Source organism: Cygnus olor, chromosome 10 (assembly GCF_009769625.2).
Source record: "Cygnus olor isolate bCygOlo1 chromosome 10, bCygOlo1.pri.v2, whole genome shotgun sequence".
Classification (NCBI taxonomy): domain Eukaryota; kingdom Metazoa; phylum Chordata; class Aves; order Anseriformes; family Anatidae; genus Cygnus; species Cygnus olor.
Genome location: NC_049178.1, coordinates 5,876,237 through 5,889,666, shown reverse-complemented (window position 1 = coordinate 5,889,666; position 13,430 = coordinate 5,876,237). Strand labels below are relative to the sequence as shown.

General features: G+C 36.9%; 1 protein-coding gene across 2 annotated transcripts in view; it reads left to right on the top strand.

Moving 5' to 3' along the window:
- IARS1 (isoleucyl-tRNA synthetase 1) overlaps window positions 1-13,430 on the top strand; it is a 201,289-nt gene that overhangs the window by 118,529 nt on the left and 69,330 nt on the right. For both annotated transcript variants that reach the window (XM_040569172.1, XM_040569173.1), the window contains exons 10-13: window positions 2,599-2,659; window positions 4,214-4,309; window positions 8,765-8,887; window positions 9,976-10,067. In XM_040569172.1, the coding sequence (XP_040425106.1) occupies window positions 2,599-2,659; window positions 4,214-4,309; window positions 8,765-8,887; window positions 9,976-10,067 (372 nt within the window). The remainder of the gene's footprint in view (window positions 1-2,598; window positions 2,660-4,213; window positions 4,310-8,764; window positions 8,888-9,975; window positions 10,068-13,430) is intronic.

Here is a 13,430-nt window from a genome sequence, read left to right as displayed (position 1 = left end):
AACTTCAATCAAGTTGTTACTTTGGTCTGACTTTTTTTAGGTCCATCAGTGCCCCATTTTCCTCTTGAAGTCTAGGTACCATGCTTCTTTCCAGTTTTTGGAAATTTCCTTAGTGTTTAGGAAAAAAAAGTTTCTACCAAAAGTACTCTATTTTCTATTTTGGAATGCATTTCTTAGACTTGAAAATAAGTGAGGTAGATGCATTCCATTTGTAGGTCTATTATGCTTTGGTCCTGGATTGTTCTTTTCGTGGAATTCTACAAATTAAATTTCAGTAGCGCTGCCATCATTCATTTCGTGTATCAACGAATGCATTAAATATGTTAGCCTTCCTTCTTGTGTTTTTCTCTTCATCAGAATTGTGGAATAATAGGTCTGTACCTGCTGTAAGACAGTCATACAGAAGTTTGTTGTAGATGCTTTTATCCCTGGCTACTTGTATTTCTAACTTTTTTTTCCTCATCTTTTGATTTTTTACCTCTATGTACCTAAATATAAGGCTGCTGGCAACTTTTATTCTCTTTGCAGAGTGCAATTTTTTCCTCTTTCCATATTAGTGCTACAGTCTTCTCTGACGTTTTTTTTTTTTTGTCATACTACAATTTTTTACATTATGTAATAAATCATTTGTCTCAAACATGAAATGAGAGAGAAGAGGTAGCTGGTAGTTCAATGGATCTTTTGAAGATTTAGATCTAAAAAGTATGTAAATTCATGGAAATGAACTTTTCCTTTTTCTACTTATTTTTCTCACTTTTTTTCCTTCTAGTTCCCTTTTAAATTTTCAAGCAGTTAGGTCTTCAAGGGAGAGATTCATGACACTTGCTGCATACTAGGTGGCAGGCTGAGGTCGTGGAATAATCTTATATTAAAAATTTTCTGTATCTGAACTTTCTGTATCTGAATATCCCCAGCTTTTCTTTCAAACCCGACTTGGCTGCTTTTCTTCCCTTTTTCCTCTCAGATGCAGTTAGTGTTTCTTGTGAGAGAAAATTGGAGTAAATCTCCTTTGTTTCATTAGGGAGATGGCTACTGTCTTTATCAGAATACTTGCGCTACTTCGCACAAGTGGATTGGTCTTGATATATGCCACCACTTTTAGCCGTTTGTTGATTTGTGTAGCAGTGGTGAATGTGAAATGGTTGATGAACATTTTCCTCCCTTTGTGTAACATTTCAGTTTATTTACATATTAAACTCTTCATTTCTTTATACTATTTTACAGCACGTCAGCATTGTCTCCTTTTTGATTATAGATTTCTCATCTGTTTTTTAATCAGATTTTAATCTAGTCTCTGTTATGCCAGTATAATTTAGGTTACAAGAAAGCAGATACAAATTTTCAGCCTGAAGTTCAGGACTTTGGTAAAATATTTTAGAAATCAAAAGGGAAAATAAGGAATGTGATCCACAACCCTTTGCTTTAATTTACTTGTGTTAAGTAGGAATTTAACTGTTTTTTTTAAGCAGTTCCAGTGCTTGATGTTCTGTCTGAGCACTCTCACATCTTCGTGGCTGAGCGCTGGGATGCTATTCTCTCATCTGATCCTGATTAAGCACCTCAAACATTCCTAAGGCTGTTTGTAATATAAAATGCTGAAACCATCCGTGAAGCCGTGGCTTAAAATAGAAATCTCCCCTTTTCCTAGTGGATATTACGTATGCCAAGCTGAGGAGTCATGCTCTTTAACTTGGCATTAAATATTGATTGAGTTTCTTTTTTATACAACGGAACAGCTTTCAAGCTGTTTCCCACTTTCAATTAGTCAAAGCTTGCATGGTTTGACCATTGTTTGGAAGATGTGGATGTAAATTAGGAAGAGTATAGGGAAAGACCACAGCTGTGACACATCTGGAGAGGTAACCCATCTATTAGATGAAGTTGTGTTTTAACTAGACATTTTCCTGAAATGGAAGATTTAAGCCCTTTCAGGAGAGTTGTGGTTGGCGAATCGCAATCCAATTACCATTTTTGCCATCTGTAGTCAGAAACCTGAAGAGGGCCAGATCCACAGACTGTATCTGTCTTGCATTTCCTGTCTGGCTTGGTTCCCCAGTGAGTCCTGTCTGTATTGGATCTTTTGAGATGCCTCTGGGGAGCTTAGATGCCTAATTTTAGAATAAGGAATAAAGCATCTGAGCTATAAACACTGTAATACTCAGGATCGTAATCTTCTGCACATAAAACTTGTAGACGTTTTCGATCAGTGCTTATTTAGTTGTGTTTGAACACACTGGGCTATAGCGCTTTGTTGTTATCAAAATAAAATTTTTGCCAACAGCTTTATCAGAAATAAGTTGTTATTAATGTTTAATTTCTATGTTAATTTACAATGGTTGCCTGATTGGAAGAGCATCGGGAAGGAGTGTACCTGTTCTCTGTTAGCAGAGATGCATTAAGATGTGTTTTTTGTGTAAGCTCAAGTTGTCAAAGAGATCTAGAAGTGGGAAGCAAACTATTTAGAAGAAACTTTCTTTACCTTATGGTGTTGAATTCTGATAGGGATGGGGAGAAAAGCAGATAGGAAAAACAGCACTGGTGCTAGCTGAGTAGTTTTCAGGTTGTTAAATCTGTGTTCATTTAAATCTTTCTCCTCAGGTTTCCTGGCATTACGCTTAAAGGCAAAAAATATAAACCGCTCTTTGAATATTTCATACAGGTAAGTAGGATGAACAAGTTCAGTATTTGACATAGTACACAAAGACAAAAGTAAAAAAGTTTATATTCCTTGCTTATATTTTACATTTTATTTTATATTTAAAATCTTGTCTCCTAATAAGAAAAGCCGCATTTTATTAAAGTAGTTCAAAACCCTAGTGAAAGGTTGAAAAACAGAAGGCCGTTTTCTATATTTTTTCCTAAAGTTTTAAATACAACCAGGGTAAGATTTCAGTGGTAAATAGTAGTATGGCTTCAGATTGCAGCAAAACTTTATATAGTTGTTATTGGGTAAGCAGTATGCTCTCAACTTTTCAACTGGAGAGTTTGTTGTCTGCCTTTAAATTCCACAGATTTTGTATACCTAAGAAAATGACTGTGGATAACTGTTGCAGTTATAATGATTTCTGCTGAACAATTAAAAACCTTTGGTAAAATAACTATTACTATATATGGCCTTTATGGGTGTCCATCTGTGCAACTTTTACGTGCTGTGTAAGTCTACTGTAGTTAATAGCACTGCAGACTGTAATAGAATATATAGTAATAAGAAATAGGGTGGAGAACTGATGGGTTTAAAAAAAAAAGAAAACCCAGCAATACTTCTTATTAAAAACTGGTTAAATTTTTCAAAGAGTTGAAATGGATTACAGTACTGCTGGACAAGCAGCTGTTAATTCGGGCAAGGGATTCAGTCATTTCTGACTACCATCTGTTTTTGAAGCATGAGCTGAAGTCAGCACAAAGCTGAGGAAATGTCTGTAGGTAGAAGGACCTGTTATTTCTAGAGAAAGGACAAATACCTAGTGGAATCTGGTAAACTGTACTACGGGAGTAAAGGTTCAGAATGGATAAATTATTTCGAGTCCTGCTGTACTTCTTAACGAGCAGATGGGCATACACCAATTTTTCTTAGAATGGATGTCTTGTCTTAAAATATCCCCCTTCAGAACATGCCAAATATAATATTTTGTAACACATGTAATTCAGCTGTAACTATCTGCAGTACTGTTTTTAACCACTTTTACATTAAGGAATAAGAAATAGATCTTTATTTTTTGTTATTTACTCACTGATCACTGAATTTTCTTGAGTTCTCTTGAATTGCTCATTCTCTGGAGGAAATAGAATGTATTACTATAAAAGCAAAGGTTTTCTTTAATATTTAGAAGGTAGAATGGACATATAAAAATGGAAGGAGACTTCTGTATAATTAATGCTTGTAGCTGTCTTGATTGTATCCTCGCTTACAAGAGTGTACTGATTTGTATTCTGTTAAGCACAGACCTGTGTGAAGATCTGTGGCTTTAAGATTAATTGACTGTTAGGCCTTCTTGAGAGGTCTTAGATTTAATCACAGTTGATGCTGTTTAAATGAAGTGTCTAGATGTTTTAGGTATGGGAAATGGATACATAATGTTAGGAATGTCATATTTTAATGTGTGTCATTTATTTCTGATGCAGTTGTTGATTCTAGAGTATAACCAGTAGCTCTTCCATGTTCTTAATAATTCTGTTTTTCTGTATATATGACAAGCATATTTTTGTTTTACAGTGCAAAGATAAAGGTGCCTTTACTGTGTTAGTGGACAGTTATGTGAAGGAGGAGGAAGGCACAGGTGTTGTCCATCAGGCCCCCTATTTTGGTGCTGTAAGTATAATTTATGGATCTGTTATGTCCATTTTGTTCCAACACACATTGCTTGGCTTTCCAGCTACTGTTGACTGTCAGGGTGACTATGAAATTAAACAGTCGTCCTGTTTGCTACTCACAAATATAAGCATCATCATATTCTAGTGAGTTCTTGCATACACTAGTGACACTTGTGTGCTAGATTGGGGATTTTAGATGTCTCTTGGTTATTGTTGAGGTATGTGAAGTGAACTTGCCACCTTATCTTCCAAGTGTTGTTGATCTTAGCTTTTCCAAAAGTCTAAATTTACAGCCTCAAGAATAAATGATCTGGTGCACTGGTAAGTGATACGTTTGGGATGGTAGCTGCAGTTCTGCTCAACATGCTGCCCTTCTTCAGTGTTTCAATTTTGTTACTTGTGCATTTGGAGGGCCTGAAAAAATGCTTCCAGTGCTTTTGTGCTAAGGCTTTATTCCTTAGTATGAAGGGATTTTGTTGCACTCCATTTTTCTGTCTACTAAGAAACTTTATTGTTCTTTCCTTCAGTCTTTTCTTGCAAAGGTTAAGAGGGATAATTTTTCATTAATTTCATCAGTTCAATTTTTAGACACATGAATTAACTGCACTAGTTCAGACTCATTGTCCTTTTTGTATAGTGTCCTGTCTTCAGCCATTATCCAAAGATGCCCTCAAAAAACTTGTAATAGAGCTGCCAATGTCTAGCAATTAGCAGTCCCTGAACTACAATCTCTATCATAGTTCTTGAAACCATTGGCATTAATAACAGACCTCTTTGTATTCATGTAAAATATCCCATCTTTTCCTGTCTTTTTTGCTGCATCTGTTGTGGTGTTCTGTTTGTCTTGTCAAGATGAACATTGATGTGAAAAGATGTCCTGGCTTAAGACAGCTGTGACTTTTTAAAAATTAAAAAAAAAAAAAGACTGTAGTATTTTACTGGTTAATGAAGAAATTCATGGTGACTGATAGGGTGTCTTAAGGAGTTTAAAGCGTATGACATTCCCTAAACCTCAGATATTCCCCTATAAGTAAGCCTTGCAGGGATTTAACTGAGGGATAAAGGACCAGTCCTGGCCCAGGACTAGTCAGGAACTCTTGCTGTAGGACATGGAATAAAAGAAGAGTAAAGGCTACTAACAGAGAAGGAACTCCGGAAGAAGCTTTCCACTGACTGCTGGAATGTCTTGTTGTGTATTTTCTAGTTGCTGGAAACAGCTTGTTGGAAAGGCTGCCCAGCCAGTTAGAGCAAGGACTATCTGCCATCTTCTGTTTGATTCTGTTAAAAGCACACAAAGACTTGTGTAGACACAGAAGGGGGAAAAAATCTTTTCTGTCTCTCCTGGGAAGTCAGCAATTGCCTTTTTAAAACCAGGGTTTTTGAAAACATGACAGTATGTTAAATGCATTACAAAGGAAAAAATGCATAGAGTATTTGTGTGAGGAAAAAGTACACTAAGATCACAAACAAAACTTTGCATGTGGTAGCTGCGGAGCAGCTAGACTTTATAATGAATGATATGGACCTGTGTTAACTGGATATGCTACCATCAGAAGGAAAAGACCACAGTCTTTTAGAAGTGTTGTCTTGGTTCTTCTGTTCCTTCCCTCCAATATAAGTAAGTTCTTCTGATAAATAGTGATTGAAAGTAAGGCCTTTTTATTCTTCTTACTAGTAGACAATCTGATAATAGCTTAGAAATATATCCTTCTCCAACAACATTTTAAATTAAAAGTTCACCTTCATTTAGTTCTAGAATATGTAGTTTTATTGTCTTGTCTGATGTTTTTGCCAAATACAAGCTGTGATGCAGTATGAGAAAGCACTTATTTTGGTTCAAAAGAAATCAAAATTAAAGCTCATGCAGCAAGACAAACCTGCTTAAAAACGTTTTAAATCCATTGTACCTCCAGATTAACATGACATTAAAATGGAGCTGCTCAGACATTTCATTATTTCATCAACTTAAAAGTTTTAGGTGCAGTTTAGCTTGCTTGCAAACCCTGTAATTCCAGCACCTGCTTGGCATGAATCATAGATGTTTCATAGATACATTGCTGTTGCATATTCTTTTCAATACATTGCAAAAGTATACTTGTTTTTTGTATAAGTGGTGCTACAGGTAAACCTTTTGACTTCAGTTTTTTGTTAGTTTTTTTCAAGTTTCAGGTAGAAAAGCCTTGAGTTATTCTTATCAATGAATTTTTAATAGCTTCTCTTTTGTTCATTTTGACTTTTGTTTGTAATCTTTGAAGAGATCTAGTCGTGACAGGCATTTAAGGAAAAAAAAGCGAACAGCACTATGACCTCAGTCCTGGAAAGAATTGAAATTTGTTTTAGTTTTCCAGTGGGGTTTAGCACTTGTGGATTTCTACATGTGCCTGAATATATTCCTGAATTATGGTCGCTGAAGCAAGTCTCCATTAAATCGAATGAATGGCAGGTCAGTCTGTAGAACTTTTGCATTCAAGTTCAAGTTTTTCAAAAGAAAGGAAACCCTTGATATATCACTGGCTGCTTCAGTGATGTAAACCAAACTGAACCACATCTTGACCTATAGGTCCTGCGAAGTGGAAGGTTTGTTAGTATGTTTTAGCTAGGTTGTCAGCGTGCCAGGCTTTGATGTACTCAATGCTGGCTGCTGCTTCAAAGCCTTTTACAGTTCATTGCCAAATTGTGGTTGACGTTAGTTCTGTCATCTGGCCTACATATTAACACTGCGGTCTGCTTGCTGTATCTCAGAAAGAACAGCTGATGAAAGGTCATCTGAGAACGGGCTTGTCTCAGTTAATCTATTGACCGAAGTAGCTGGTAGACCAAAGAGAGGCTGAATAACTGTGATGGCTGTCCACAGCAGCTGAGAAGGAGAGGCTGTGGTATATAGAGCAGTTGAGTGCTGTGACTGAAGTGGGTTTTCGTTTCTGCATGTAAGGCATTGGTACTTGAAGCCAGCCTCACTATTGCTATGGACGAGTTTCAGTGTGCCCTTTAAAATATTGTCTGGGTCAACAGACCTGGCTTGAGGGAGCTGGTAGGAGCTAGTGGGTAGTGTAGAAGATGTAGGAGAAAGTTCCTCTGTGGAGTCTGGAAATCCTGCTTTGTCACTCCAAAGGCCAGCTCACTGGTATGGGTTACATCTAGGGAAAGGTAGTTCAGCTAGCTATGAAACACTTGTGTCTAATGCTTAGTTGAACACTTGCTTCAGATATCATCTCCTTGATCAAGGTGGACTAATTGCTTTAGAGTGCAGCTCTTTTGCAAGAGCTGCTGTGTGCTTGTTTCCCAAAAGGTAAATGAACTCTAAGCAAAGAGGAGGCTAACAGTTCAACTGCAGCCAGTTTAGACAGACAGGGTCACCGCAGGTTCCATTTCACACCACAATAAAACCTACAATTTTTAACCCTTAAATTAGTGTTTTTCTCCCTGTTTTGTCAGAGCAGTAATATAGGAACCTGTAAGACACAAAAGCAACCTTCCTGGATATAGGCTTAGACAGGACCGTGCTCTTTGGGGGAAGTAAAGTGGTTCTGCAAATGTGTTGAGAGATTGATCTGCAACTGTCCCCATCTCCCTTTCTTTCCAACCCCCAATAAAGTAATTTCACCTTCAGGGCAAAAAACCAGGTAATCTGGAATAATGATTGGTTAAGACATGCCTTTACTTTGGCTTCAAAATTGAAATCAAAATCTGAATTGTCCTGTTCCCCTAATAGTTTTGGTTTGCTCTTTTCCTTTTGAGCATACCACTGTTTTCTAGCATGCATGAAAATTTTGAATCGACTCTCTTGTCCTGAATTTTTTTTTTCCTTACTGCTAATGTAAATTAAAGAATTAAACAAAGGCTGGCCAGAAAAGTAAACTGTGGTGTTGTCCATGTGTAATTCTTGGTCAGTATCGTTGCCTACGACCAACAAAAATTGAGAAGTACAGATTTAAAAGCTTTAAATTAAGAAATTCGAAGTTGGGATTTCTCATCTGTAATTCATGAATTAAATTGATTAAAACAACCTGCCATCTAAAAATGCCATACAGCCTTGTGTGTTAAACAGTAACAAGTCTCTGTTGGCTGGTACAAGAGCATGACAGTGTTTTTCAGATTCTTTTCTAGGCAATAATAACCTGAAGCCATTGAATATTTGTATATATGTATGTGTAAGTGGAAATATACATACGTGTGTGTGCACAGAAGCATGTGCACGTATGCCTTTAATAGGTGAAGTAGAGAAATGCATATACTTGACAGAAGTAATCATTTCTATGATAAATAAAAGTACAACTTCGTAAAATAACATACTTTCTTAGGTATATTTTGGTGTAGTAAAGGCTTGAATATTCTTCTGTTCTTGTCCAGTCATCACATTTCATACTTTGTATTTTTTTTTTCAGGAGTGGATATTATAATGGATATTTTAGACTTCCGTAACTTGTATCTACTGCACTTGTATGTTTTGTAGGATGACTACAGAGTCTGTGTGGATTTTAATATAATTCAGAAAGATTCAGTGCCAGTTTGTCCTGTTGATGCATCAGGCTGCTTCACGGCTGAAGTGACTGACTTTGCTGGACAGTATGTGAAGGTCAGTGGTATTGGAGAAAGAAAATTGCTACTTTATTTAAGATAAAATTCATATGTAGAAGTGTTCTTTTCTGTTGCTGATTAGCTGAGAAGAGAACTAGGAGAGAAATCCATGAATTTTCCCCACTTGGAGGACACATTGCAACATGAATTTACTTGCTAATAAATGCAAGAGAATCCATGTGGAAGTAGCACCAAAGGAACTCCAGATTGTTCCAGACAAATCCAGAAATAAGTGCCTCATAAGTTCTATGTACTCAGTAAACAATCTATTTTTCACTCAGGGTTTCCCACTGCTACAATTTGATAGCATGTTCCTATTTACAGGTAAAAGGCTTAAAATCTTGTATTGTATTTGACCTTAAACAGCTGTCATTGCTTCCTGCTGTATATTGAGGCAAATAAGGCAACACTGGAGACTACATTCTTATCACCTTCTTGCTGATAGGAATCGGAACTTAAGGCTCTTGGAAATTATTCTTAGGGTCCTGAATCTGTTTTTAGCTTGTGAATATTGCAATATCAAAAACCTTTGTATACATTTTTTTTTTCCTTTCTTAATCTCATTTTGACAGCATTTGTCCAGTAGATTGTCTTTAACTCTTAAGGTACATCTTTCAGTCCCAGTTTAGAATGTGAATCCTGTTTAGTTAGGTGTAACAGAAGATGCTTCAACTTCTGTAACAGTCACATTAGAGGAATGAAGTCTAAATATTAGGTAAGAGGCACTGTGTGAGTTTCTGTTGCACAATCAGACAACTTAAAAGACTTAATAGTGTGAGTTCTCAAGTGTGTTAGTGCTACAGAATAAAAATGAATTTTGTACCATTTAGTGTATGTGGAAACAAGATTAAGGGTAATATGGGACTGGTGCTATATACCAGGATTTGGGGAGCAAATAACTTTTTGAATTTGTTTCACAGTGCCTCTTCAATAAATAAATGGATTCTATGCAAGTTTTTTTGACTTTTGTATGTGTAGATACTGGATTATTTGTAGGGGTCTTTTTTGTTTGGAATTGAATCCTGTGGTAGCTTACTGAAATAGTGAAATTTGTTACCCAAGGAAAACTTCGTTCTGTCTTTCTAGGATGCAGATAAGAACATCATTAAATTACTGAAGGAGAAAGGCAGACTGGTTCACAGCAGTAGTTATAAGCACAGCTATCCTTTCTGCTGGAGGTAAGGAGAGAAGTGCATATGGCTTAAGATTGAGGGCTGTAACTGAATAGTTTCTTCAGGTTTGCTTCTTTTCCCTTAACCTCCCTTAACCTACTGAAATATTTTTTTCAACATGATTAAAAGTAAAAGGAATCAAGAGTACTGAATCAGAGGGGCTGCAGTTTTGCTTTCATAGTCAATTAAATGGGATTTCTTTTCCATAAGTCTCAGGAATTTTAGTGCTGAAAATTGTTTTCAGCTAAGATTTTACTTTCTTTTTTTGAGTTTGAACTTGTTCTTCAGAGTTGCATGTTGCTAATTGTTTTTTGAAGATGGCTCTAATACATCTGAGAAAAAACTTGTTTACTAAACAGCTGAGTGGTGGGAAAATATTTATCATGTTCAAATAAGTATATGGTTTAATGTGTTTGTGGTCAAACTTCTAATGTTTTGGATAAAATGGCTATTTTAGCTGTTATCGTCTGTTTTAGCTGTTTAATTCTTGTTGTTGGCTTCTAAAAATGACTTGTTTTTTGGAGTCTAGCAGCCCAGTTGCTTATAATTTGGAAACTTCTGTACTGTTGATAAAACATTAACATGAAGTTAACATTTGTCTTCCCCATTGGTAGCAAGTATAATGCATAAATGGTTAGGTTTTGTCAACTAGAAATTTAAGATTATCTCTGGAATATCAGGTAGGTGGTTCAGCATAGTGGCCTGTCACCAGCCGTCCTTGTCAGATTGGGAATTCTTTGCAGATGTTGAAGGGGAACTGTGTGCAAGTCTCCATGGGCACTCAGTATAGTAAACAAACAAAAATATTCAGAGGAGAGAAATGAAGGCTAGGCAAATTTAATCTAGAAATGAAGCATGTTTTTATTAGTATCCACTCCGGTTTTAACTGCGTCTTTGAAGAAGAGTAACTGTCATTGTTAGTACTTTTTATTGCTTTCGTCTTCTATTAAGACAAAAATGTTTATCTGGTGATTGCTGATTTGACTTTTATGCAGGTGGGTTTTCCTTACAGAATAGCTTTTCCCAGTTTGTCCCACTAGATACTAATAGTGATTTGCTAAGGAGTAGTTGTTTGGCATTGTTCAGTGTCCTGAAAATTGCTCGCGCAATTGTTGTCAAAATTGAGATATACGCATACAAAAAAAGACTCAACGGTGTCAATTATTAAAAAAAAAAAAAGGACACCTCCGAAGTCTTTTAGTAGGAATATTTTATTAAACTTTTTTTAAAAGTTGAGACACACTTAAAAAAAAATCTGATTTCAGATTTGAAGCCACTTGGAACATCTTTAGTCATATCTGATGCATACAGCATCAGTACTGAAATGGTTGTGAATGAAAGCTTTTCTCTGTGTCTTGCTCTAACGCTACTAGGTGAGATGTTTTAGCAGTGTGCATTTATCTTTCAACTACAGCAAGAATAACCTTTACTTGCCATTGAATAGCATGACTGGCTTGTTCCTGACTAGGAGCTAGCTGAGGGAGGAAGGGGAATTACTCTGTTATGTCCTTCGTGAATAGGGACAGTTTTTGATTAATGGCAGCCAAAAACAAGCAGCGCTTTTATTTTCTTTATGTAGTAACTCAAATATATAGTCATGCCCTTCGGAGACAAACTAGTAATGCAGAAGTGCTGATTCTGTAGAACATACTTAGGCCTGCCACACTGTTGACATTTTTGTTGATTGATGATAAGTTGCAGGCAGCACCTAGCAGCAAATTATCTGGTGGGAAGAGCAGAATAATGGAATCTACTTGAAAAACTCATTTCACTGCCATCAGAATCAAGCCATAATTGGAATATGCTAAAAGCAGAAGAGTAGTTTTTGACTTCAAACATAGTTACAAGTTATTTTGATTAAAGTAAAAGAACTTTGAAATCGGGCCCTTCTTCTTAACGTACTATTTATTGCTCCTGCTTTTCCCTGGAACCAGGCAGTTGTTGAATCCTGAATGTTATTTTCTCTTGCTACATATCAAATTAGGGTCCTTCTCCTTATCGTTTTGTTGTAAGATATGTAGTAATCTTCTGTCAACTAACGTTGAAAATTTAGAGTGGAAAACAGTGACACTGCTAAATACACGGTAGACAACTTCCAGATAGAATTCCTCTTCACTGGAATTGCTGAAAATGGAAATCACTGGCAAAAACTGCTTTGTGGACATGTGAGATCTTGATAGCCTGAATGCTTATCTGGTCTAGGTAGCAATTTAACAGCTCAGGAAGGTAGCAAAGGTAACAAGCTGAAGCGTCTGTCCATTGTAACCGCTGTGTACCAGCCTGTTAGGAGGCAATACTGGGAAGCTCTGTCACAGGCAGATACAGAGCTTTGTCTTTCTAAGCCAGTCAAAGCACAGCCAAGAAGCATTCTTTAATGGCACATGGTCAGTTATCTGTGATTTGCTTCCTAAATTGCAAAAAAATGGAAGGGAATAAGATCACAGTAAGCTGTTTTAAACCACTGTATAGTCCAAAACAGGTACGAGAAACTACTGGGAGTGTATAGTGTGCACAGAAAAAATGCTCTCAGATCTTTTCATCTACAAAGATTTCAGAGAGCTAACTTTGTGCCACTGCTAAGGAACAGGCATCTTGCTCAGGTACTTTGCCACCTCTGATTAAAATTCTAAAGGACACATTCTTATGCAAGCACCCTACCACTGGCATTCCCTGAAGGATGTGCTGGTCCTGGGTATCAGAACTCATCTCTGCATGTGATGGGGTGATGCTGTGAGACTGGGTAGGTGACTCTGTCATGCTTTGGCATGCACTGTGAAGTTTCTTGCCATAGCAAAAGACCAAATATTCTTATGTTGCCAAAATAAGGTGTTCTTGTTAAGTTTTATCTGCTTTCAACTTGTGTCCTTAGTGTGGTGCTTTCCACTGTTTCATCATCCCAGTATTTTGCCTGAACCTACCATCTCCATTTAAATATTTACTTGTTCAACATCAGCTCAATTTTACCATAAGATACCATGCATAGATCCATTGATGTAAGTATTCTTTGAAGACTACAGGAAATGGTAGGTGCAACTACCTCCAGAAGTGGGTGGTGTCCCTGCCTGTGGCAGGGGGATTGGAACTATATGATCTTTGATTTTCCAACCCAAGCCATTCTATGATTAAGTGCAAACGTTAGCTACAGTACAAAGACTGGCCTCTGGTCTTGGGGTTACAAGTTTTGTGTGATTCTCTCTCTGAATTCTGTGAGTAGCACTATTATGTTGAGAGGCAGGGGGTGGAGGGTAACGTGGAAAAGGGGATTTTATGTTTTAAATTGATTTTCTTCACTGCATTTGTGGCATTTTTTGCCTTCTACTTTGAGCTTGTACTGTCAGTAAATTGACTCCATCAACCTTGGTCCTTTGT